This window comes from Anopheles stephensi, chromosome 2 (assembly GCF_013141755.1).
Source record: "Anopheles stephensi strain Indian chromosome 2, UCI_ANSTEP_V1.0, whole genome shotgun sequence".
Taxonomy (NCBI): domain Eukaryota; kingdom Metazoa; phylum Arthropoda; class Insecta; order Diptera; family Culicidae; genus Anopheles; species Anopheles stephensi.
In genome coordinates this window covers 90,549,719-90,576,499 of record NC_050202.1, presented here as the reverse complement: position 1 = coordinate 90,576,499, position 26,781 = coordinate 90,549,719, and the positions used below count along the sequence as shown (strand labels likewise).

At 50.7% G+C, this 26,781-nt stretch overlaps 3 protein-coding genes across 8 annotated transcripts; all 3 read right to left on the bottom strand.

Moving 5' to 3' along the window:
• Positions 1-129: 129 nt before the first annotated feature.
• Positions 130-16,927, bottom strand: LOC118505171. 5 transcript variants are annotated; one of them, XM_036040608.1, is made up of 4 exons: positions 16,254-16,927; positions 4,949-5,385; positions 2,292-3,695; positions 130-2,219 (listed from the first exon to the last, which is right to left on the bottom strand). In XM_036040608.1, the coding sequence occupies exons 1-4, from the start codon at positions 16,281-16,283 to the stop codon at positions 1,244-1,246; spliced, it is 2,847 nt and encodes a 948-aa protein (XP_035896501.1). In that variant the 5' UTR covers positions 16,284-16,927; the 3' UTR covers positions 130-1,243. The 5 variants fall into 5 exon arrangements, with proteins under 5 accessions (XP_035896501.1, XP_035896502.1, XP_035896503.1 ...); XM_036040609.1 differs by having other exon boundaries at positions 4,949-5,382; XM_036040610.1 differs by lacking the exon at positions 16,254-16,927 and adding an exon at positions 11,338-11,364.
• On the bottom strand, positions 14,201-15,716 carry LOC118505236 (transmembrane protein 199). Its single transcript, XM_036040775.1, has 3 exons — positions 15,612-15,716; positions 14,740-15,548; positions 14,201-14,655 (listed from the first exon to the last, which is right to left on the bottom strand). Exons 2-3 carry the CDS (start codon positions 15,368-15,370, stop codon positions 14,318-14,320), a joined length of 969 nt encoding a protein of 322 aa, XP_035896668.1. The 5' UTR covers positions 15,371-15,548; positions 15,612-15,716; the 3' UTR covers positions 14,201-14,317.
• A 142-nt stretch (positions 16,928-17,069) lies between the features above and the next one.
• LOC118505147 (mucin-5AC-like) lies at positions 17,070-26,409 on the bottom strand. Of its 2 annotated transcripts, XM_036040524.1 has the most exons (7): positions 25,822-26,409; positions 23,418-25,550; positions 21,640-23,206; positions 18,389-18,555; positions 18,186-18,322; positions 17,910-18,110; positions 17,070-17,820 (listed from the first exon to the last, which is right to left on the bottom strand). In XM_036040524.1, exons 1-7 carry the CDS (start codon positions 25,943-25,945, stop codon positions 17,359-17,361), a joined length of 4,791 nt encoding a protein of 1,596 aa, XP_035896417.1. In that variant the 5' UTR covers positions 25,946-26,409; the 3' UTR covers positions 17,070-17,358. The 2 variants fall into 2 exon arrangements, with proteins under 2 accessions (XP_035896417.1, XP_035896418.1); XM_036040525.1 differs by lacking the exons at positions 17,070-17,820; positions 17,910-18,110; positions 18,186-18,322; positions 18,389-18,555 and adding an exon at positions 19,080-21,364 and having other exon boundaries at positions 25,822-26,408.
• Positions 26,410-26,781: the final 372 nt, after the last annotated feature.

Genomic DNA, 26,781 nt, shown 5'->3' with positions numbered 1-26,781 from the left:
TTAGTCCGGTCCAGCCAGTAATCAACCTACAACAAAAATTGGCTAGAAGCTGATTACTCGGATGCCATAGTGTAGTGCAGCTCTTTTCGGATGATGAGAATACATAATTCAACAAACAAAACTCCTCCCTTTGGTTATGTACAACAAGTTATGTATTATTTAGCTACTCTAAGTCGGTTTGTGTATCCAGTATGCATGACGCTTCTTCACGGCCACGATCGAAAGCATTATTTGTCCCTTTTAAACTAAAAGTTCGCTGTTTGCACCTCTCACTAACAGGTCTGGTTCTGATTTTAGGCATCTGTAACGCTTCGTTTTGTTGTTGTCTAACTATCTGCTGCAGCAAGAAGAGCGAAGAGGAATCCAATTGAAATAGCAGCGTGTCCCGCAGCCGACCTGCAGGGTGGGTCGGTGGTGGTGCTAGCCTAATCGATATTATACTATCCTTTAATCATTATACTACTTATCCGTCTAAATGTTTAACAATGCTTGGCAGAAAAGTAAGGAAGGAAAAAACAAACGGAAACGAATCGGGAGAAAACCGGTTCCTTCGGGACGCAAGCAACAGTAAATCAACCGTAACGCTAACGTAACGCTTCTTCTCTCGCGCGTTACTATAGTTACACGGGAATAGAGCATACTACCAAATAAGCATATTTATACGCATAACAATCACTCTCCTCACACTAACACCACCATCAAACTAAGAGACAAGAAAAAAAACAAAGATTGCACATTTCGTTTTGTTCGCTAGAGAGAGAGAGAACAAATAGGGACCAGAAGGAGAACATGAGAAGGAAAAACATCAACAAGGAGGGAGGAAAAACCCGCGCTTTTCCACTTCTTAGCTTAGTGTGTGTGCATCATTAGTGCAGAACTTTCTTACTTATACTGCCTTACTTATGCCAATGTGTCCGTGTGTGTGTGTGTGTGATACTAGTAAAATACTTGACGGTGACCAACACAACACAGCATCCTCTTCCTAAACGTGTGTGTGTGTGTGCGTGTGTGTGGTCCTGCAGTAGTAGTTATATATTAAATAGACAAAATGCATTACCTGTTTGCGGAAAAAAAAGGAAAACACCAATAATGGATAAAGGAAAACGTTCTTCGTCAGCTTAAGCTCTCCGTCCTCGAGGCGCGTTTCTATGTACAATTCTATCTTTCTCGCTTCCCACCGCGATGGGGCGCGTTAAACAGCCAGCTTCTATATTATCTGTGAATACGGCAACGAATGGCCGGCCTACAGCAGCAGTTTACGCTTGTTGTTTTGCTGCTGCTGCTGCTGCTGCTGCTGCTGCTGGATCTGCTGGGAAGCGTTCAGCTTCCGCGCACCGTTCGCGTTGTCGGCGGTCGAATCGGCACTCACGACGGAGGGACGATCCGCACGCACACCGAGCAGATCGATACCGTCGTTCATCCCGATCCCCGCACCCTTACCGCCAACCACCGAGAACGAGTCGAGCAGATGCATGTCGTACAGCGCGTCGCCGGTATCGTCCTGCTTGCCATCGACCAGCTCGAACAGCTCGCGATCCACGATCACCTGCGGCGACGGCGCACCGGAGGCGGTCTTGGGGAGCTTCTGCTCGAACAGCTCACTGGCACTGCTGCTGTCCGGTGACATTGAGCCCGCCTCCTGCTTGATGCGAATCTTGCTGCCACCGTTCCACACCTCGTCATCCACGTCGTAATCGATCAGCGTGGTCGGGGCGGCGGCCATCAGCTTGGCCCGTTTCGCTGACGGTGGCTCGTTGCCGGAGCGTCCGTCGGCCTCGCCGAAGTAATCGTGCTCGTTCGCGATCAGCGCGTTCGCGTTGAACGAGGACATCAGCTCGTCAAAGTTAAGCAGCTCCTCCTCGCCGGCGATGGCGGCCGGCGTGCTTTCGTGCTTGGTGTCGAACAGTAACGCACGGCGGCTCTGCTGCACGTGCTGCAGCTTCTCGTTGGCCGGGTCCTGCATCAGCTCCGACATCTCGATCGAGTCCTGGATGTTTTGCTGGGTGGCGGTGTTGCCGAGCTTCAGGTTCGGGACGGCCACCAGCGCCATGCTGATCAGCAGCACCATCAGGCAGGTGGCCGGCTGCGTCGTCTTGCTGGTGCCCTTGGTCAGCAGCGACTGGATGCGCTTCATCTGGCTAACGAGGTCGTGATTTTGGCTCTGCAGAATCTTGATTCGTTTCACCAAATTTTGGTTCTCCTCCGTGCACTGTTTCACTCTGGAAAGACAAACAAGACGCACAAATCAAGACCTTGAACACGTCCGTCGTCCCTGTCTCTCACCCTCTTACCTTTCCTCCAACCCGTCCACGTACTCCTTCTTGCGCTTGCGCGAGTCCTGGGCCGAGATCTTGTTGCGGATTTTCCTCCGGATGCGCTTCAGCTCGCGCTCCTCGTGCTTCGTCAGCGGGTAGCTAGTCGGCAGCGAGATGCCCTCCTTCGCCAGCAGCCGCTTCTCCTCCGCCGTCAGCAGCAGCTTCTGGTACGTTCCGTTCTGGTTGCGCCCCTTGCCAATCTCGTCCAGGTCGGCATCATCGTCATCCCCATCATCGTCCCCGTCCGGCTCGACGTCCGAATCGCTGATGATGTGGTGGTGGTGGTGGTGGTGGTGCAGGTTATGATGATGGTGGCTCTTCTGCTGCTGCTGCTGCTGCTGCTGCTGCTGACGCTCGACCTCCGCAATCACCGAACTGCTCTGCTGCATAATGTCCTCAAACACGTAGCTTTCCGAGTCGGACGAGCTCGGCCCGGCGTCCGACATGGGGCCATCGTCCACGAGCAGCTGGTCCTTGCTCAGCACCACATTCTTCTGTATTAGCCCTTGCTTGGACTGTTGCAGCATGTTGGCGGCCGCCAGCTTAATGTTGGCCGATTTGCTCTTCATGTTGGTCGAGCTGACGATCTTGATCGAGCGCAGGTCCTGGATCGTTACCGGCACCAGTATCTGCCGGCCGTTCTGTTGCGTTTGCTGCTGCATGCGGATAAGCTTGCGAACCGCGCCGGTACCGCCGGCATGGTTGCTCCCGACCGCCGATGCGCTCGAGGTGAGCACCACATTCTTGGGGATGACCGTTGCCGTGGACTTTACGCTGGTGGCGGCGGAGTTCTTCAGCTGCAGGGTAACTTTCTTGTTGCTGGTCGGGGTGGTCGTGCTGTTGCCGGTGGTGGTCGTGAGTCCGCTAGCGACGGCAACCGTCTGCCCGTTCTTCATCGTTGCCATACGAATAATCTTCAGCTCTTTGCCGTTGGTGACGATCTGCTGTGGGACGGAAGTCGGCGTTCCATTGCTGCTCGTCGCGATAATCCGCTTGGGCGCGTTCCCGGCAGCGATCAACGCTTTTACTCCTCCACCGGTCTGTTGTTGGTAAACGGTAGCTGTTGATATTTTGCTGACCGCAGCCGTCTTCATCGTTTGCGGCGGCGCATTGATGCTGGTTACGATCGCTTTGGCGACCATCTTTTCCGCCGTTGGGAGGGTGGTTTGGGTCGTTCGTTGACTTGTAACGTTCGCCGACTGCGAGGACAGAAGCGATTGCGAGCCAAGCTGTTGAACCATTGGAGAAACTTCCATCGGCACGTCACGCTGGACCGGCTTCAGGTAGCGTGGAGGCGAATTCTGACCACCCCGCTCACTGATGGACGGACCGGGTGAAGACATTCCGGGGCTAAGTGCTTCATATTCCGTGTTCGGGTCTCTGCAAGATGGAAGGTAAGAGGAGCAATTTTCATGAAGAGGTTTACTTCACTTGCGAAAGCGTTATCAAGCAGTGCGCTCTTATCAATCTCCTACGCAAGGTGCTATGCTCGCTCACCAGCGGTAGAATGTTGAAGGACGCACGCCGCCACCATCACCGCCGCCGCGGCCTATATTTATCAGAATGATTTCTAATTTTGACACATTTCCACCCGGAGTATAGGAGAGCACACCTTGAAGCCGTGTGTGTTTTAGACTCTCCTCTGCTTGACCTGAATATAGCCCACCGGTTGCTGGTGTGTTGTGCATGCTTGTCTCATAAAATGCAAACGCTCGGCGCATACTTGCGCGTACTCGCTGCGTGGTTGTATGCTAGAACGTATGCTACCAGCAACATTAATTACCTTGACAGAGAGATCTGCCTGCCAGCTGTAGAATCTGTTCCCTGCTCCCAAGACTCTCAGAGATCGTGATCAGAGATATTATTTTAAATATATGCAACCAGCCAGCCGCAACTCACACACATTCACTTCGCAGCAACTGCAGCACACAATTGTCGGCCAGGGAAGTCAGGGAGGTAGATTGGCCGGGCCTAAGCCAGCGACAAATAGACCACGAACCAAGTGTTCGGGCCAGAAAATAGTGTACGATCGACTAGAAGCGTTGAGGATGACTTAGACAGACGGTATCGAACATAACAAGGGCAATTCTTCTACGCACAGAATCTCATAAGGTTTTTTTACTTTCTTTGGGACCTTACACAACGATCTTCTGGGTTATGCCGGCCATGCAGGGAAAAGGCCGAGTCCAGTAATGTCTAAAAACATGCTAATGAATTTCGAATTCGAATGGATCATGTGCAACAGTGCAATTTTCTGTTAAGCAGAGACCTAAATTTGTACCACGTAGCCGGATAGAGGTCTAAGAGGACACTGTACATATTGTCTAACGCACATCCACGATCGACGATAAGAGACGTTCCTTTGATGTCAAATGCTGCACCACATTCCAACAGATGGAACGGAATTGCAAACCCGTCGTCTGCTAGTCTGCCACCGATTTAGGTTCCTTTCGCCATTTTGTCGGAGTGACTTTCAATTGTCGACGGTTATGTGTGGCAATGTGTGGTGGAACAACCTTTCACTTTGCGCCTGGCTTTATCAAACCAAAAACTGGTGCCCGGGCAAGCAAGCAAGGAGCCCGGGTGATAGAAGTAGACGAGACGCATTTTTTTTCTTTCTGTGGGATACTTACAGATCAAGATGGTCGCTCGACAGGCCACTGTCGGAAGCGGCCGACGAGAGTAAGCCTTGCTCGGTGGGACTGCCCGGCTCCAGCACATTTACCATGTCAAAGTCCACGTTAATGAGCTCCTGCTTCATGGGCGGAGAGTCCTGCATGCGTACGCCGTACCCTTCGTCGAAGTAGCCGTCCAGCGAGCCACTGCTGCTACCGTCGGTTGTGTTCGGGAATCCGTGGAACTCCTGATCGGAGGACGAGTGGGACGAGAGCGGGGAGGTGACCTGCTGTTCGCCCAGATACGTCTCGTTGGAGTAGCTGTAGTTGAGGGTGCGCATAATGTCGTCCAGCTCGTCCGAACCGCAGGCAGTGTTGGTGGATGGCCCGCTGAACAGCATCGCGTCGTCCATCTTCAGCAAGCTCATGAAATCCTCCTCCGGCCAATCATCCTGCTGTGTGGGTAGGAGAGAAGGAAACGAAGCGTAAGTATTGGTCGGCACTTGTACACGGTGAAGCCCTGCCGCTAGAACTAGTCCACGGTTACGTCAAAACCGTGCCGAAGCCCTTCAACGTTCCTTACAAAACTTATATTAAATTAGACATTACCGCACACCTGCTGCACAAGGTTTGAGCTTAACTTTAATGCCTCCAATGACGTCAGAGGTAGCATTACTTCATACAAACAAATAGAGGCGAGGCAAGCTTGAACCCCGCTGAAGATTTGATTGAGTCGCCAAAATCGTTGTGATTTTGGACTAGCACCCAAAAATTGCTTTTCCTGCACAAATCTTGAATCTACTCACGCTTCAGCGAAATGCACTCGTGCAACAACTTTCACCTGGGACATAATAAAACGACCCATACCAAGATGGAAAGCGAGCGGGTACTCTGAAGAAGAAGAATGTTTCGCGAAAAGCAATGCAACAGAAACCCGAACTTCAAACGATTAAAAATGGAGCGAATGTGGTTACGCAAAATCCGCTCAACAATCCACGGAGGGAGCCGCGAGACTTCATGAGCGAAAGGACACGCCGTTTTATGACTGTTTGAACTTTGCACAGGGGTTGCGGGTGCCAGTAATGACAATGAAATGCAGCTACGAAGCAGGAACCGGTTTAGGGGTGGCCGAAGCCGAAATCACCGAGCCGAGAGCACGTGACACCGGTGTTTTATGTTGGGTGGGTTTTGCTTTGTATGATCGTAGACCGAAGGAGAGCTTTACCAACTGAATTCAATCGAGCTATAACTTCTCAAGCTCGCCTCATCACTAGTCACTTGGGATTGGGAAGCAATAGGAAATGGCGAGGAGGCCAGAAAACGAACGCTCAAGAATTCCAAAAACCGTTACATACTCCGCGCCTCCGAATGCGTGTGCTAAGAAGAGCCGAAAGAATGGCTTCTTTTGAGCGCGATTGTACCGTTCGTTCACTCGTTCGCCATCAAACCCCCCCCCCCCCAGTACATCAGCATTCAGTTTTGGACCGATCCAAAACGAAATACGGACGAAGTGTGGAGGCTCTGTGGAGAAAGCAAACCGTGACACCGGGCGATCGATACATGAAGCCGGCGGTGACGACTATTTGCACTGGAACCGAGACAGACACACGCATTACCCATTACCAATTGAGGTCAACGCGGTGTGACGCGGGCAGACAATAATGTCATACGTCAGGGACAAATCGCTGGTCTCCAGAGCCCTCATGGCTCATTCCAGGAGAACATGATTGATCAACGAGAGCATCGCATAGCATAAGGGAGACGCTTTCGAGAGTGTGGACCGGCATCTCTGGCCCATACCGGGTTGCGTCATCTAGCCAAGTTCGGCTAGGAATGGGAAAACCCGGCCCACAGCTCTCTGGACCGGCGACAAAATCCTTCGACCGCTGATGCTGATTACGTATGCAAATGTCCTTTGGAGCGTTCCTGTTGCTATCAAAAAATCGGCGTCAAAGCTACTCCAACGCCCAAAGTCGTCCTCCAATCCGATACGTCAGCAAAAGCTCTCCCTCTCTCCAGCAGCGGCAAGGCACAGAAACAAGTTTGCTCCATTTGCTTACGTTGACTGTTTCGGACCGGCGCAACGACCAACTACGACGGGGGAGCGAGCACGTGTTTTTTCGCTTTTGGATTCTGGCCGTCTCTCGCCATATCTGTCAATTCGGAACCTCAACCCCGGGGGTAAAAGACCGGTCTCGCGCTCGCCGAGATGAGAAAATACACTTCACCCACCTCCGCCGCTGTGGTTTTGCGCAAGAGATTGTACTGTTCGGCTCTCACCAACACCAACACTTCGCTACCGGCGGAGAAGAAGCAGGCCCTTGTTGACGTGGTACTAATGTACACCACCGCTAGAGCTGGCCGGAGCTGCCTGAGGGACGCCAAACACAATCTTTGCACAGCCGTTTCGACTCTCATCACAACACCCGGTAAGGGAGACGATTTTCGAAGCACACGCCTTGGCTTTTCTGCCAAGAGGAAATGATGAAAGGAAAAAGGGAACATAAAGTGAGAACTGCTGTGGAAGCCTCCGGAAGGTTCTTGCCACAAGGCTGCGTTAAACGTTAAACAAAAACAACCCACTTGTCATGTCAGCAAAATGTTACCCCTTCGCTTGCTAAGGTACGTTGGGAAGAGTCGATAAAGCAAAAAACAAAAAACGGAGACCCAAACATGACTTTGCCGTAATGGAAACGTATGGAAGGCACTCAAGTGTGGTGCCTTCTACACTGGGCTCTAAACGTCTATTGAATGCATAGCCAAAGTTCCCTCTTATCATCGGCGGTGCACGTATGCGGTGCCTTACGAGCTCCTGATAAGACGACGTCCGTAGCCTAACGGAGAGGTTCCGGCTGTCGAGCGCCGTTCGCAATATTAACCTTCAAACTTGTAGCTCGAACAGTATGGTGTTTTGGTGACATTTTTACATGGTTTTGCTCAGGGAAACCTTGCCTTTTCTAACCTCAAAATACATGACAGCTGTTGTGAGCCTCGAGTTCTTCGCTTGATCGAGTTCTTCTTCAATCACAACTTCGAATAGCGAATCTCTCCATCTTTGCAGACACACACTCTTCATTGCGATCCCAATAATCCATTTTCGGTTGAAATAATCCATTTTCCATGGAGTAACAACCATTTTCCTTTCTCTCTTGCGCTATTGCTTCCTTCTTCCCAACCACGGCTACGATGCATAGAAAGCGAACAGAAACGAAAATGCGCTGCAAGTAAGCAATGGTAAGAGGTGTGAGGATCGCTTAAAGATTATATATATACGTACGCCGAAGAGAAAATTGTTTATATCACCCTCCATCATTGGTGATGGTGACGTCGTCTGCCGCGAGTTTTCTTTGGTTGTTTTTCACGGGTTTTCCTCGAGCGGGTATCTCGATGCGCCGATCCACAGCACACTTGATTAGCAATTAATTTATGAATCGATTGATCGACGGCACACAACACACTCCGCCGCCTGCTTCGTTAGGACGGCGTTACGTCTGGCGAAGCGTTACGTGCGTTACCGTTTGCGCTCGTGGCACTTGCTCACTATGATGATGATGCGCCCCACAGTTACTATGGAGCTTCACTATCTCCTCCACCCCCCCTGCGTATCACACTACCGAGGCCAATGGCCGTCCCGAATGTTTCGTGGCTCGTGCAACTCGTTACCGGCACCCGGTGGGGCCTTCGACCACTCTCACTCACTCGGTCGCTGGTTTCCGGCCGAATGGTTTTTGGATTTTTATGTCAGGCCGCTCTCGCACACACAACCGAGATGGGGGGACTGCACTGCCCTGCTTTTAACACTTCCTCCTCCAACGCCAATAATCGAGGTCTGTGTTGCTTGTGAAGCTGTCCCTTCCCTACTTAGCAGCCCGAGAGCCCCTACTTCAGTGGCCACGGGAAGTAAAGTGATCGGAGCAGCTACACTATCAAACTGTGCTGCTCTCTAATCTGCTGCCACTAAAGTGCGTGCAGCTATGCGTGTCCCACCAGAGAGGTCTTTTGCATGTCTGTCTTTGTGTGAATGGGTTTCTGTAATGTTCACTACTCTCGGCACACACTGCTGGCTAGAATGGCTGTCCCGGCGGTTTAATGAAATTTTCATCTGGGGTTTTCGGTCTCGCCGACAGACCGTAGTCCCAATCTCCACGATCACACTTCACACACACTCTCTCTCTCTCTTCATGGCACACCGAGACCGCTGGAAGAGTGCCACGATCGTTCAAATTGCAGCCACTTTTGCATAAGCGTAACGACGATCATCGCGAGGCACACACACGTTGCACTTTTGCCGGTGGAAAACACCAACCATTAAGCTTCGTCGCGTATATTCGCACACTTTCCGGGTGAGGTGTTAGGGCGTAGGGATAAAACTATCACGATTGCCACATACGCCGTTTTCGCTTCGCTAGTAGCGGTAGGTGGTACCGAGCAAGTGCACGATCGATCGAAATCCCTTTACGTGGCAGTTTACTACGCCAGCACCGGATAGAATTAAGCGTTGGAAAAACACTTTGCCCACTGTTGTTTGTTACACTCCCCTAGTTAGGGAAGATTTACTTAACGAACGAGACACGGTCGCTCTTCAAGGATCGCCGAGATCGAGTGAGCTCTAGCTCCGGGATTCGCGCACAGGGAACTCTGTTTCGCCTCAGCACCTCGCGAAGTCTCAACCGCTACTACGAGGTCTTCGGGGACCGTGCGCGAACCAAAATCTCCTCCACCGCCCATTATACGAGAGAGAGAGCGGTGCGATAGTCGTGGCGCACTGCTTCATGAGACATTAGGCGCGCGCGCACACACACCTGACCCAACAACACGTTTCTACCCTTAGCTCTTGTGAACGGCATACAAAATACTACCCCCTAGTTGTTGGGCCGGGCGCCTCTTGATGATGATCCCTCTCTGACGACGACGACGACGACGACGGCTGGCTTTCTTCTCTCACCGGGTTTCTTGGTGAGTTTGGTTTGAAAGTGCGATTTTCTCCTGCTCTTGGGATCTTCGTCTTCTTGCGATCACCGTCACTGTGCGAAAACCACACACGCCCGCGGTCAGCTTACCTACGTATATCTACGGCCGTGGGCCTTGGACCAGAGGGCTTCTTGTGTGTGCGTGTGTGTTTGTGAGTGTTGCGTCCCTTCCAATCGAGCCCGTACTATCAGCAGGAGGACCGGTGACGGGCGCATGGCATTAAAAATCCATCGTAATGTAATTAACTGGCACTCAAAGCGGTGGGTTGCAACTAGCCGGCTGCCGAAGGCTAATAGGACTAGACAGTGAATGAATGTCCTAGAGCAGAGGGACTTCAAATTCGTCCAGTTGTGGGTAAGAATAGTTGTTGGACGGGCTCTTTTGTTTCTGATGTCCTCATATTCAGGTTACTACAGGTACTATAACCTTCAGGGAGGACTAATCTTCATTTTAGAACTCCGCCACCACCACCACCTACGGGCACGGAACGGCGCTTGGCGATAGCGTATTGAGCTTGGGCAATTCTGGTGAGCAGCGAGATAATTATTATCAGCAGGCGAAAAAAAGGAACTGGAAAAAAAACCTCCCTCAGTTGCCTAGCTGACCCAAACGAGCATATCTTGCCAGGTTCAGAACGTAGATTCTAAAAAGCGCGTTTAATCCTCCACAATCAAGCGTTATTTAACCGCGGGAGATTCCAAAAAATGATTCACTCGTAGCATAAACAAGGTTGCTTCTCGAAATAAATTTACTCAGAAATTAGTCGAGAATCGTGATGGCATGCACAGCTTCGCAGTTCGAATCATAATCGGAAACCGCTCCGCTAATCTAACAACTCCTTGACTGTGTGCCATAAACTACGCTGTTGAGGCGACGCATGGCTGCCGAGTAAACATCGGGATAAGACATTTTATCGCCCACATGGAAGCTAATAGTTCATTACGTCGTGCCCTAGGACTCCAGCCCTCTCTTCCCCAATACTCGGCGGCTCAAGGGTATGTTTTCATTTAGAAGCGTTTAAGGGCACATTCCCAATTTCCTGTTCATAGAACGATGAGGGATTTGTCTGAGGAGAGTTGAAGTCCAACGACGATTGGGATGCACATTTCATCACTTACAACATACTTGCTGAAGTTAACACTTTGTGCACAATTGGCCACCTTTTATTGCTCATCGGGCCCTCCCTATCTTGGAACAGGTACGAACCGGTCGGTCATGCCGGCACTTCGATAAGATACGTCGCAATAGAGCGATACCTGCCACACTTCCAGCGAACAATCTCCGCTTTGATAACGGATGCATAGCAGCAGCAGCAGCAGCAGCATATCGCAACGATATGTACCAGAAATAACAACAAAACCATTCAAAATGAATCAACATTTGTTTCGGCAACTGTCCCCCCTGTCCCTTTTGCTTTTGCTTGACTGAATACTCACGTAATGAGCCATCGCGAAGGTTCGATAGGGCGCCGACAGACCTCGATAGAATTTCGAAGGCTTTGTGGATCACATTTTACTGTACGAAACCCACACGAGTGAAGCAGATGTGTATGATCGAGAAGATGATCGCGATCGACGCCGTGTGACGCAACGACCGTCTCAGACTTTGACTCAAAACGAACTGAACTCGCGTGTCTTGGGACGCTTTCTGGCGATTCTGGTTAGGAGGAGCGTTTGAAACATTCTAGCCAGGTTCTTCAACTCCACATCTACACGAAACGGGGCTTCCCCCCCCCCCCCAAACCCCACGTTCCATCTCTTCCACCACGGGCCTTTTATGCTAGGATCGACGGTGGAAATAAAAAGCACCAAAATTGGATAAAGCCTACCCACCAGAGCAAGGAGGAGCAAACGAGAGGCAAGAATCGACAAACGCAACAGGGGGAGCAGGGAGAAAAATTCAAATCACGAGAAATGATCGTTATTTCCCCCGTTTTCCCGGTCCAACCCAACCAACATACCAACATCGCCGTACCATATCCCAAAAGGCAGCAGGCGAAGCGAAGTTGTGGTAATGTGGTGGTCACTCACCTGTGTAAGCCAAAAGAAGCAGGAAACAAAGCAGGGCAACAAGTGAAATGAAGGAAAGGAAGAAGAAATGTGAAAGAAAATGAAACAAAACGAAAACGCACGAACAACATACGGGGATTGATAGAAGAAAAGTGGTGTAAATAAAAGAGGGTAGAACATCGGTCGGATCGGCGAGTAAACACAACAAAACAGAGAGGAGAAAAAAAGAGATGTTCTAAAAGAAAGGGTAAAGAATGGAACGTGAATAAGGCAGGAAAAGGGAAGAAGAAACTTGAGCTGTTGTTGCGACTTGGCAAACCACACGGGCGCGTTCCTTTCCAATACCGATCTCCTGGCTCGACTTTTGCCAAACGCTTTTCTTTTTCACTTCAACGCTCTGTTTTTCTCTGCAAATAGTGCTTTCTTCCACTCTTCATTTTTATCGCATCTGCTCCTCTTCGGCTAGCTGTTTTTCATTGCTCAGCCAACCAACCAACCGACCGAACGACCGACCGTTTCGTTTCCGCTTGCAGTTGCTTTTCACAACATTCGGTGGCAAAGCTCGGTGGAAAATCAATTTCAATATTTCTTTCACCGCGGGGGGAAAGCTTTTATCTTTCTTTTCCCCATTCATGTTTGGGAAATTTTTGAAGATTCGGATTTTTCGGGTCTTCAATATGTTTGAAAGGGATCAATAAAACTGTGATTGGAAGGACAGCTAAAGGGAACGGGTAGATCAATTAAATGGGATGATGCGATATTCAACAGGAGAACCGGTTTGTTGCTGCGCTTCAACAACCCCGTCCCGTCATAAACTCCCGCAGGATTAAGGACCTTCGTTAATTGGCTCCGTAATGCTTTAGGGCAGTAAGAAACCAGGGTTGATGTTGATGAAATTCCTTACATCACGAACCGGTTTCGGGAACTTGCTTGCGATACAGACCAAACACGGAACCGAAAGTTCCTTCAATTTCTATAAGCGCTGTTCGGAAAGAACTCCAAATTACATTACATAAGCTAGCAATGATGATAACACTGCCCATCGCTTCTTCTACTAGCAAACGCGCGCCTTATCAACACACCGTCCTGCTCTGCTATTTAGAATGTGAGCCCGATTCGACTCATCTAGCCCCCTCTTCTATTGCACCTTATCGCACTTCAAGAGAGGAGTCTTCGAAGATGCAAGCCCTGCAGTTAATAAGTGAATGGGGCATGAGGATGAAGCCATCTAGAAATCCTTGAACTTGGATCGTGTTTTGAAAAAGGTGCATTGGTGCATCGATGAGATCCCTCTCCTCTTGCCCTAATGTAAGTTCAAAAACACTTGGCGCATCGTGTGTCTAACAACAGATAACAGATAAGCCACGCGCTCGACCGAGAGAGCCTGCACGCGGTTATGATGCTAAAATTATCCTCACCTCACCATTTCGGGATGTCGTTCCAATGTAATGCGCATTTCAAACTTTTGGTAAAATGCTTTCCATCTTACTGCGCAGCAAATCGCTGCAAAAGATGACGCAGTCGGAACGGAATCACCCAACCGGCGCGAAAAATAAGGTAAGAAGAGTCATCGAACCGTTATCTGCGATCTGGATTTGAAAGCGTTTAAATCAACAACAACTTAGAACGCAACAGACACACAACCATACATACGTTGCGTCACGAATTTGCAAAACTGGTGAATGTTCAAAGGGGGATGACACTCAACTCAGATCTAAAGACGATTATTGGTCCAGCAAACAAATAATTGGGTCTGGGACCATGAATGATCTCTTACGGCTCGCTTTGCGGCTGACCATCCGCACAATTCCGGGAGGCACCACCTATTCATCATCGACTTCAATACTTCATCTACCAACCAATACTAGCGATCATGCAGCAGACCTAGGGACATATCGCCCATTTAAATTTTCACCGAGGACCGATAAGGACTCTACTCTTCTACTTCTTGTTTAATATCGGTTCGGTTTAACGCAAAGTGCGAGTTTCGACAGCCGGACACGATTCGCACCTTATCTCTCCAATTTCTTAGCTTACACCCGATTGAACTGCAAGTTCTTTAAATTGGATTGAGAATCCATACGAACAAGCGAAATAAGAAGGTGTTTTTTGTTTTAGAATCGTGTCTATGGAGCTCTATTGGCTCCACGATCTAACATTTTCATTTTCGAACGGCGAGTGACAAGGACTTCTAAGGCCTGCATCCTGCATGGGTTCGTTGGCGAACGACGAAGGGTTTCGGATGATGCGAACTCGATCCGCTGACGCGAATTATCCAACCGCAACATTGATCAGTGCAGCAGCAGTGCAACAAGCTGAGCTTTGCTAATTAGATGCATTTTTTAATAAACACCATCAACGTACTACTGCCACTATCAATGCATTGCCTGAATGGTGGTACATCATTTCATTCATCGTGCTCCTTGCCGCGATTGCCTTTGTTTGCTCGCTTCGTTTCGGTTCCCACCGAAAGCGTCCTCTGCATGGTACCGGTGGTGGATGGTTTATCCTTGCCGACGAATGCCGGTGCCGGTGGCAGCTCGTACTCTTCGTTTAGCTTTTTCGCCAGGAAGTAAATCTCCGCCAGGGCGATTATCAGCGCTATGATTATGCCAAGCAGCAGGCGGAACCCAAAGTCTAGCTGCCCAACCAGCAGCTCGATGCCCACGAATCCAAACGCGAAGCCGGCCGCGACGGAGAACAGAAACTGAGCCACCGCAATCAAATGCCGATTGATTTGCTTCACTAAAAGACAAGGTAAAGTAGTAAAAGGGCAAATAAGTGATTGCAATCATTGCGCGCCGGGTTGGGTGGCTGAGTGATAATTACTTTGATAGCTCAGCGTCTCCTCGGGCATGTGCTTGCGAATGCTGTCGACGTTTTTAGTCATCCGGTGATACTCCCGGTCCTCCTGCTCCTTGCGCAACCGCTGGCATCGCGCCTCCAGCTCCGGGTTTCGCTCCTGTATTGGATTCTGGGGCAGCTTAAGCTCACAGCCGCGCAACAGCGCGTGCAGGTATGGTACGGATTGGTCGGTTTGACGCAAGTGGTTGAGCGTTCCGTAGAGCCACTTTATGTCGCCCAGGTTCAACAGTGTTGCATCTGCTTCGTCTGTGCTCGTTTCCTGGTGCTTCGTGTCCATAAACTCCTCAACGGAACTGACATCGCATTGTTGATCCTTAGCGATTGTCTTTGCCATGTGATTGATTAGATCGCGCTCAGCTGGGGTAAAATCGATAGAGCCGTGCTTTTGTTCGCCACCATCAGCCGCCGCGTTCAGCTTGTTTTTGGAAGCTTTTCCCCTTTTGCCAGCATTGAATGTGCTGTAAATCTCGCGCACCGTCGCCGGTACCGATGGGGACATTGACAGTTTACTGCCAATAAATTGCCGCAGCTCCTTAGACGGCACGATCCGGATTGATGGATCCGTGATCGGTAGTTTGTCCATCGTATCACTCATTTCTTCGTTTTCGTGCGTGTTTTAACGTAGTTCAGCAGTAAAGCTATAGCACACAATATATCACTGGCTCATGTGACCGACACCAACACCATCAACACGCACGCACCAGCAGACAAGTATAGTTGCTCGTTGCGCGAGACGAATGTTCCTAACAAAAACGTGATACAAGACCGACACACTGTTTGATGCGTTAGTGACACGATAATAGAGAATGCAAACTTTAAACTATCTTTTATCGTACGCTGTTTGCGGTCGTCGATGAATCAGCAGATGCACTGCTGCACACACTGTTTGCGAGATAAACAATGGAGAATTGTGTTTTCAACTGTCAAAAGGCTTGACAGCTGCTGTCAACGGCTTGTGTTTTTTTCCATGAAAATGCTTCAACAATTCAAGTAAATTTAAAATAAACTTGAGTAAAACTGATGGTTAAGTGTATAAAGTTTCCGAAATTCAGTTCCTCCTTAATACTTCATCTTGTTTACATGTATAAAAACACCCTCTTTTCATTTCAATGTAATCAATAGTAATTAGAACCGATGCGGGAATTACGACTGAGAGTTCCGACCACCATTCGCACCAGCATAACCCGCAACGGATACGGGCTCAGATGCTATTAACACCCCAAAGCCACTCTGTCTGATGCAACCCATCCAGCACCACAATAAAGCCTTTTGCTAGGGCATCTGCGAGTTAGCCACGTCAGTGGAAGCAAATGCATTCATCCGATGCATCTGAGGGATCTACACGCACTAATCATGTCTCGTTCCATATGCTGGCGATGCTTATCAACAATTCTACCCATATTGCGTCCGCTCTGCCGAACCGGACGCTCTGTACAAAAGATGGAATTTCCCTACGGCGTTGTCGTGTTCTTACTTACCAAGTAATTGTTATCTTCTGCCAGGCTCATTCTGTTTGCCGTTGTTTCATTGGCTTCCGGCGTGTGTTTGGTCCCTGGGTTTCTACACTTGAGCTGTGGAATTTTGGAATGTGCGGAGTTGTTCCGCCTTCTGTTTGCTGCGCACTGCTGCTGATTATTATGCACGATTGAAAACGAGCTCGAATTTGCTCACACTGCACTGCACATATCCCGGGGACAAGGGAATAATATACAATTACCGCCCAGAAACCACCGAAATGCACTATTTTTGCAACACTTTTCCTTCCAAAAGCCGCTCTCGACAAATGATGCAATCTGACTGTTGCCACCGCGCTAGACCCTTTCCGACGAAATCCGATGAGTAAGTGTGTCCCGCACACCTATGCGTCACTCTAATGCTGGTATTCGGGATGCGGCAAATGGGTCGCAATTGACCGACTTTCGTGACCGCGACCTACTCACTCTACACTCTGCGGGAACGTAGCGAGCTTCCAACTACCAACAATCAACCAAACCAATGGCCACCGTTACCGTATTATTTCGCCTCCGGGATGGGCGCTTGCGATCGTAAACACACACACGATGCACTTGCCAGGATGCGCTAGCACAAAGGAAATTCTTATTGTTTTTCACACCCCAAAATTCCACCAACAGAAAAGCGGAGAGACCGGATTTCTATTGTGCTCGCGTTCCAGACGGATTTGACAGCTCTCGGCATCAGCACTTCCAACGTGTTTGATTTCTGTCAAACGCCGCACGGTTCGCGCAACCTCCGCCGACGAGTACAACAGTTTGAAACGACCGTTAGAAAGGGAGTGTTTAAAAACTGCAACACGCTCTTGCCCATATATTTCCGCCTTATTTCTTTCGCTGACTTGACTGACTACTTCACTCCTTTACAAACCATCAAATGGCGCCGCGCGGACAGGCTCTCGGACTTGTAAACAAAACAAACACACATTGCCTCGGTCTGCTCTTTCGCTCGGCTTTCCACGGTGAAAACGTAACGTAACATTACTGCACTAAGACGCAACAAACCAGATCAATGCTGCTACACTACAACTACTACTACTACTACTACTACTCATCTACCACAGCCCCACAGCTAGTAATCCTCTTCCTGATAGATTTGGGTGAGCTTTTCGTTACTTTTCGGATGGCAAACACGGCCCAGTATTAGGCACTGCACCACCCAAACCGTGGACACGACGAGAAGCCCGGTGCGGGCCGCTTTGATTTTGATTTCCTCGGGAAATGCTTGGTCGGTTAGAAGATACCCCGTCAGATTATCGGTAATATCGGACTCAGTCTTGATTAGACGCACCGTCCCACCGGCAAGCTTGCACACACGGCTCCAAAAGTCGTTGAAATCTTTGCACAAGCTAGCGACGTTAATGCACACCGCCGCGAACGGCGTGACGGAGGTCCGCTTGTCCCTTGCCCGTCCGCTGCTCCACTCGATGAACCGGCTCTCGAGGAAGGACCACCCGGCGGGCAGGACGTACGGTTTGTAATCCACTATCATCAGCACCTGGCAACACTGTATGATCCATTCGTGCGAGACGGCCTGTAACGAACGGAACGGGGAACGAATGTCCGTGTCTTAATGCTAGGCCCCCCTTCTTCATCTGTGAATCCCCCCGCGCTCTGTCTTACCACAATGTCGCTGGCTAAACACTGCACATACATTGCGGTGGTCGAGGGACGGGGTGCGATCAGCTTGCACTGTTTGTACTTGTTCTTCGGCACATCCTCGAAGAACTGGTACACTTTACCACCGCCGGCCTCAATCTGCCGCCGGATGTGCTGCTTGATAAAGGGCGTGCTGGAGAACTGTTGCGCGGTCGCCGCCATACCCTGCAGAAAGTGGGTAAGAAAGGAAATGGTGTTGAGAAGCACAATGGTCTCACGATGGCCGACAAACAAAAATACCTTCGACGGGACGGTGCAGGTAAGCAGGAAGTGTTTATTCCGGAAGAGCGTTTTTGCATTCACCGGTACCGGTCCGAGCAGCTGGTCGAGCGATTCCTTCACACCGTCGCCAAAGTACTGGGACACAATGTTCATTCCTTGTGATACGAACAAAAAAATGGTTCAAATTCGTTCTTCCCATCCGACGAAACCGCGGAACTTACTGGTCAGCTCCGATTCCTGCTCGTTGCGCTGCAATTCCGGCTGCACACCATCCACCGCATCCAGGCCCGTTTCTGGGCTCTTCGGTGCCGGTGTGTCCTCCTCATACGTGTCCGACACGTCGCTACACTCTGATATGTTTGACTCGGGCGGTGGAGGGAGCTGTTTTCTGCAACAACAAAAAAGCACAGCAACATAAACGTCTTTGATTAGAGCATGTAGGACGACACACCACATCCAATGGCACGGCACGGCACGGCACGGAGAACGGAGCTACTTTTCGGACAGAGGACAGAAAACCCTGATTCGACCAGGCCGAGGCGTGTGCGGAAAATGGGAAAATGCCAAACATTTTGTCAAGCTTTGTCAACCTGACCCATCCTGACACCTAGCTGCGAGTTGCAGCAGAGGACACAATCAAAATCGTTGTCTATCTGTCTGTGGCAACTATTCCGTTACTCATTCCGATCCCTTACTATCGTATCGTCGAGGCGTTAACAGAGTCAAAATGTTTGGCATTCCTCACACAGCGGACAGCGGAAAACGTGGTACAGAAATTGCGCGGCCATTGGATTGGTGGTGGTGTCGGGCATTACAAACTAACAAGGGCTAGGTAGCGTCACTCTTTCCTTTCGTTTCGATTGGCAACTTCCTGAGCTTGCGGCCACAAAAACACTTCAAAACAAGCCCGCGTGCTTCCGGATCGTTTTGTGGGTTGTTTATTTGACCATTTTTTTATTCGAAGAGCCAGTTTGATACATGTTCACCACGGGGAGGAGGGGGCACACGGGCATTTTGCGGATTGTCGTCGGTTGCTGCGCGGTCGCACACGATGGAGCCTGCTTCCTCATCCCCGGCTTGATGGTGGTGTTGCTCACGCACATGCTGCCTGTTTTGCGGCGACGACCCCCAAACCGATTAAACGATTCCTTCGCTCGCTTTACGCAGTGGTGCATCGATTTACGGGTGCGTTGGCTTTCGTATTGTTATTTCGCTCGCTAAAATGTACTATATATGTGTGGGTGTGTGTGTGTGCGCTTATTGCGCTCTTCTACGATTCTCTAAACCATACGAACTAATGCTGATACTTTCATAGTTGTATTGCCCACCGAGAGGGAAGCGCGTCGAGCGCGGTGTCCGAGAGGGTTTTTCAAGATGAGTTTGTTATTTTTTACAGAATGTTTGATATAGAGCCAGCGACCGAGCGAACAGTTTGCGTGCACCTCATTTACATTTGCTACGGCGCGCCGCTCGCTGCAAGAAACACTGCCCACTGAGGATTCTAGCGTGGCATTACAGAGAGGGCGGGTGTGTTGTGTATGGGGTTGTCCGGTGCGTCTCTGTACCTGTATCAAATCAGCTAGAGCGTACTCTTTGTCCTCAAACACCACCTCACACGGGCGCCCTTTACCTTACGTATATATATATATATGTATATGCTATTTTACATCTCAAACTCATAATGCTGCGTTACCTACTACTTTTATGCGTAAAATTCGTCTCTCTCGCCACCGGCGCCGATAGGATAGGTCGGCGGGAGTCCTTCCCCCCCTTGTGGTTGGTTGCTTGCAATTATCTACTAGATACCTTAAACCGCGCGCTACTCCTAGCCGTGACAGTAGTGTCCAGATTAAAAGTCATTACATTGATGGAAGAAACACATAATACAGCTTCGTTATTAGTACTTGGAGTTCGATTAGCGGTGGCCTCCTTATCACCATCGGCACATCACCACCAGAAGTAACGACTCGCTATCTGCTACCGATTAAAAAAGGAGATAAACGAAAGAAGGGATAAAATCGTACCGCTCCTAAGCTGGCTACACTCATCCTAAAATCTGGGTCATCGTAAGCCATCGCGAAGGAAAAGGGAACGTAAAATCAAAATTACTACCCAGCGTGTTACGTAGAGATATTATGCTGAATTTTGTGCGATTATTATAACCATGCGCTCGCGAGAGATGGCTTTGATGGCGCACCGCTAGTGTTTCCTCTATTTCCATCCATTTGCTACTCTAATAACTTACACCGTCTAGAATTTAACCATTGAACTTGTGTGTTTGAATTTCCACGCGCACTCCTTTCTATCTCCGCTTCGCTTCCCTCTATACCTGCCTTATTTTATAATCAATCCGCCTTTTTTTTTGCTGTTGCTGACATTTGTTAAAACCTAACACTAAGAGCCTCGTACACACCGAGGTGTTTTGTGTACGCAGCCGTATTACCTTCAATGTACCTTCATGTACGCTCCGAACATAGACGGACAGCGTGTGTTTTCTTTTTGCTAATATGCTTCAGAGAGTTCACAGGAATGCCAAACAATTTGAGTTCTGTGTGTGCCTGTGTCTGTATACGAACCAGCAGAGTGAGTGTGTGAGCTCATCCCCCCGAACTGGCGGGTCTCGGTCATTATTGAGGGCTAATGAGGGTGTTGGGGGAGAGAGAGAGAGAGAGATTGGGGTCTCTGGAAGATCTATTAAGAAAAAGCAAGGGCTACAACAGTAACCCTCACAGTATAGCACACACGCGCGCTCTATACTAAAACGGACCAAACAGAGTTGCATTCTTGTCTAAATTACGCGTCCTTCATCCAGGATTCAAATCTACACTCGTTCTGTGAGTGTGTGTGTGCGTGTGTGTGCTTTAATAACGGAAAGGATGCGCTTGGCTTAGATTCGTGTGCTCAATTCGTCATTGCTTTTAAAATCGAAAGATTCTCTGACCCTCCGCCCGTCTTCGTCGCCGTCGTCGTCGCCGCCGTTGTCTCGTTGGTGGTGGAGACCCGACGGATCAACTCTGAGTATTTAAGTGGTAGAGAGAGAGTGGAGTAGATAGCATGTATATGTAGTAGTGGTAGTAGTAGTTAAGGACAGAAGTGGGCGCAAGGTGTACAGGGGGGCGGGGGGGGGGTCTGGGGGGCTGGTGCTATTTGTTTTTGAAGAGGAGGGCGCATTCTTTCGCCAGAATGTTTATGAAAGCCTATAAATATACAAAACATAGCGAAAAAAAAGAAAGAAAGAGAGAAAGAGAGATAGAGAGAGAGAGAATACGTATTAACCGAATTATGCTGGTGTATGCTGGGGGCCCGACACACAAACACAAACATTGTTGGCCGTTCTACTACAACAGATACGAGATTGAAATTGTACGGTTTACGTGTTGTTTGTCAACACACAAGACACGTCATGCAGAAACAGCGGCAGCAGCAGCAGCAACAGCAGCGGCGGCGGCATTACAACACCCTTCTCGCTTACCTTCGTCCACGGCGTCCTTTTTTACCGACTCCGCCCGAATAGCCAGCTTCCGGTGTTCCGATCGATTTGTCCAGTGCTCCCGCGCCACCACGTTTGCTGCGCGTGGAACGAGCGCCTTTGTCGCTGGCATCCGTCACCGAATCCGACGCCGCTAGGGACGGGTTTGCTTCCGGCCCACTGCCCACACTGCCACCGGCAGCATCTCCTGCCGCACCAGTGCCGCCGGTCCCCGTGGCGCCCGCTGCCGATTGCAGCAGCTTTTGAATCGGGTTCGGCTTGTCCTTGCACGCGTTGTGGATCCACTTGGCCTGCTCGTCGGTGAGATAGATGTCGGTGGCCGTTACCTCGAGCGTGCTGGACGCCGTCCGCACACCGTACACCACCTCGTTGGCCTCGGTTCGCTTGATCTCCTCCACGATGGCGGGTTCGTACGTGTCGCCACCGGTGAGGGCGTGAATCGAGTGGTGCTGGATCGGCAGCACGCCATCCTCCCCGAACACGATGATGTCACGCGACAGCGTTTTGGAGCACCCGTCCTCGAACACCACCACATACTTATTATCCCCCCGGTAGTTGGTCACCCGGCCGGCATAATACTTGCGGTCGGTCCACCGTGCCAGACAGCAAATGTCAAATTGCTTCGGTTCCGCGGCCAGCGCAGCTTTCGACTTTGGCGTGGTGCTCGAGCTGGCCACCGGGGAATCATTGGTCGGTACCAGTTTCGAGCGTTTGGTCGCTTGCTTCGAGGCGGATCCGGTCGAGGAGCGTGGCGTGCGCGACTCGTTCCCTCCATCGTCATCCTCCTCCTCGCTGTCGGCTGCCTTGGAACGCTTCTGGCCCCGCGGACCACTCTTCTTCGCGCTTTCCTTGCGACCCCGCCCAGCGTTCGGTGTTTTGGGCGTCTTCAACAACTGTGTGCCGCTACCATCGTCGTCGTCCGCGGTGGTATCGTCCGGCGCAAACGTTCGTCTCAGCTTTTTAAACTCCTCAATCACCAAATCGCACAGCGCTTTCGGTCCCATTACCGTTTGCTTCATCTGAGGCACCGTGACCGAGAGTGTCGACCTTACCCCGGTGACGGTGACACCCGACGACGACGACGAGGAGCTGCTGTCGGATGATTGGGTAGCGCTCGCGGCTGCCTGCGTTCCGGGAAGTGCGAACGGTCCTATACTACTGACGCTACCGTTCGTGGTGGCCGTGGATGATTGCTTTGAGGAGGAATCGTTGTTGAACGCATCGTGCGTGGCCGTGTCAGCGGCAGCCTTCGCGCCGCCACCGTGAATTCGTTCCACCGACATAAACTGCAGTTCCTTGCCTTCGTACCACACGCTCACTTCGTACTGCTGTTCGGCAGAGGTCGTAGGCGATATGGCACGGGAAAGGTCTAGCTGTATCGAGCTGACGCTGGGCTTGCCATCATCCTCTCGCTTGACGGATACGAGCGGTTTGGCCACATCGTCTTTAGCATCCAGATCGGACCCTTCCGAGGTGGAGGAAATGCCATTTAGCTTCCGAGCGTTGCTCACGTACAAATTGATCTCTTCCGCAGTGTTCATTCCGGAGGCTGCAAGTAGAAACGGGGGTACTTAGTAATGCTTTGTTTGTAATGGCAGAACAGCATGCGCCGGGGGGATCGAGTTGCCTGTCTTCTAGGTTAAAGCCCGCTTGTGCGAAAGCATTCAACCCGTCGTCACCTAACCTGACGCGGGCGCCCAGACGACCGTGACAGATTGAAAGGACAACATGCAACTCTTCCGCCACCGATTTCGACCTACCTGTGCATGAATCCACTTCTGAAATGTCGCCCGATTTGTGCAGACTACCCCCCTTCGACGAACTGCTAGACTCTTCGTGCCGCAACTCCTTCTTCGGCGAAGCACTTTTGACGGACGAGTCGGATGTGGCGGCCGAAGCGGTCATCGTTTGCGAGGAGGCCGTATCCGTTGTCGAAGGCAAACTTTTCGCCGCCGGCGTTGTCGTGTGGCCAGCAGCAGCGCTCTTTTCTTCCGCGTCCGTCTCATTCAACGAACTGGTGGTGGTGGTGGTCAGTGTCGTTGCCGCTGTTTCGTCCGCCTCTATTCTGCTGGATTCTATCGACGATGGTGGGTTCGTGATTTTACTTACATTTCCCGAGCTTACCGCCTTTCCAAAGCTCGGATGGATCGGGGTGGAGCTGTAAACGTTGGACGAGCTGACGGCGGATGTCGTTACCGGATTTAGCGACTTGGGTGTTGAGGGATTGGAGGACGAAGGCGTCAACTCGGTCGCAGTTGCGTTCGGTGTGCTAGTTGCCTTGGCCAGTAGAGCATTCCGGTGCACGGCTTCGCGCAGCGGTTCGTTTGGCTGTTTTTTCTTCGTGTCGCTGCTGGATGATGGTTGCGAGCTTTCGACGATACTGTCCTCTTCCGCGGGTGCCTTGACCGATTCCGAGGGCTTCTCCACCGACTCCACCACTATCTTCGGGGCAGTCGTAACGATGTTGCTACTGTCCACCACATCCTCTGGTTCGACGGCCACCGGTTTAGCGGCTGCAACACTGCTCGAAGATGCTTTTGGCGCCGAGTCCACATCCATCCGCTCGCCCACCTCTTTCGCTGGTGGTGTTGAAGATGTGGCGGCAGAGGACGCGGTAGGCTTTACAGTCGAAGCAACGGCATCCTTTTCGTCCGCCTCTTTCGGTTCCTCTTCACCGCACAGATACGCAACCTTCTTGACACACGGAGGCTCCACTACCGGTACAGGAACGGAAACAACCGCCGGTGCGGGTCCGGTACTGCTGCTCTCGGCAACATCATTTTCGTCCTCATCCACATCCATGGCTTCGTCTCCGGAGGGCGTCGGAAGCACTGACGCGGAGACTTCACTGTCCGGAGGTTTGGGATTTTCGCTCGCCATCGTCGTCGTGCCCTCCCGTTTGTCGTCCGAGCTGGACACATTCGAGTGGTCTGCCTTGTTGGAACTTTCGGTCGCTTCTCCGTCCTGGCGCATCGGTTCTTCCACGACCGACGAACTTATTTCCTCGGATTTCTCATCCATAGCATCCGGTTCCGTGTTCGGTTCCGTATCGGCCAGCAGTTCTACATCCTTCGGAGATGAAGCTTCCGGTTCTGGCGATCCGTCCACTTCCATCTTCTCAACCGACGACGGTGGCTTCTCGTCCTTCTGCTGCGCGTTGCTTTCGGATGGTCCAGGTGGTTCCTCCGATGGTTCGCCACTTGTCGGTTGCTTAGCGAGGGAATGTTGTTTTTCCGAGCTTGTGGTCCCTTTCGACTCGGCGGGACCATCCGTCACGTCAGCGATGTGCACCTTTTTCACTTGAGGCTCGACCTCCTCTACGGAACACGGATGTTTTCGTTTGGAGGCTGGACTTACCACATCCGATTCGGACACCTTTTCCACTGATGCTTCCGATGATTTCGTCGCCATAGCTTTAGCAGCATCTACAGCGCCGACTTCCATTGCCTTTCCGGCAGATTCCTTTTTTTCTGGTGTCTTTTCCAGCGTACCGTTCTGATGGTTTACATCTTCCGGCAGCGCATCCAAATCCTCACCCTTTTCTATCGCTTCCATCCGCTTCAACAACTCATCATCTTCATCAATCTGATCCTGGTGCTGCTGCTGGCCCAGTTTATCGTTCGGTGGTGTTGTATCGGGCCGACCCGGCTCGCTATCTGGCTGTGGCTTTTCGCTCGGTGTGCTGGTTGTTACGGCAGGTTGTTTTGAGGGACTTTTCGTAACTTCCGCTATGCTGTTTGCCCCGTCAGCTTTAGCAACAACATCGTCGGATGCTTTCTTGGGCGAGGGCGACGAAACCGTTTCCTTGGAAGCTTCTTTAGGCTTCCCGGGCGAGCTAGCTACTGCACTAGCGGAATCCTTCGTCGAATCAGCACTGGAGTCTGGGACCGAACCTTAAAAGAAGAATAAAGCACCAAATGTACTAAAGCTGCCAAACAGCGACCGAAACACAAACATCGCGTCGAGTGAAAAACACAAACAGTGGACAATTGTTTACAATGGTTTTGTTCTGAGAAACACGCGCATACTACACGGCCTTCTTGCGTTAGCGTCATTCGCACTGACGATTGCAAATCATCATCCGTAGTAGCAGCAGCAGCAGCAAACGCTTGACAACTTGTAACCCCAGAGCGCAGAGAGTGCGAAAAGATGGTGAAAACATACCGTTTTTGCCAGATGCTGCGGGCTTTTCGGCCACATCCGTAACAGGACACGCTTTTTCGACTACAACAACCGTGGACTCCGGAGAGGCCACCGTCGCCGCCTTCGCCGTACCGCCAAGATCCATGTTTGTTTCCGGGCTGCTGCTGCTTGGATGTTTCGGTCAATGCGTTTTCCACCGTTGGTAAAGTTCTTCTCGCGAAAACGACCAACACTCACTAACACACGCGCAATCACGGACGCACGCACCGAGACCATACACGCACACAAGCACGCTTGCAGAAACCACCGCTGCTGCTGCTGCTTCTTCTTCCTTTCTCAGCTACCCGTGGCGGCTTCGCTTTCGCACTCCCGGCGTCGTTCACTTTTTCGAGTCGCGTTTTCCACAGCACGCTCGCACTCGGGAAATGCCACTATTATTTCCACACTCGCACGTCTGGCACTGATGTGATAACGATCTTGCGGTGCACTCCGGTTCCTTTTCGGCACGACAACCGCTTTAGCACCAATTCCGTGCAGAATATGCCGCGATTTACGATAAATAATGGCGGCGACTCTCCCTGAAATGTATGGTGCCTCTGACAGCAACTTGACAGTCGCATCGGTGAGGCCGCGGTCGTAGCATGTACGCATGCTCGAAGCGTGTGGTAGTGTGGTACTGTCATCGCCTGTCGAAGGACGCCATTACGGCTGTCAGCTTGATAGGTGGAATTTATTGCGGTTGGTGGGTTTTGCTGAAACAAATCCGCCAAATTCTAGTTGGAATGTGATATTCTAGTTGGAATTCTATGAATGCACTTATTATTTGTGACATTCATAGATCGACTGCTAGTTCACCTGCCTTTGAGTTATTGCTTGCGGTTATCATAAAATCAAATATTAATTAACAGTCTTTTCGACAACACCAATGCTGGAACGAGCAGTGTAAACACTGCTGCGGTGTGGATGATTTCAAAGACTTTT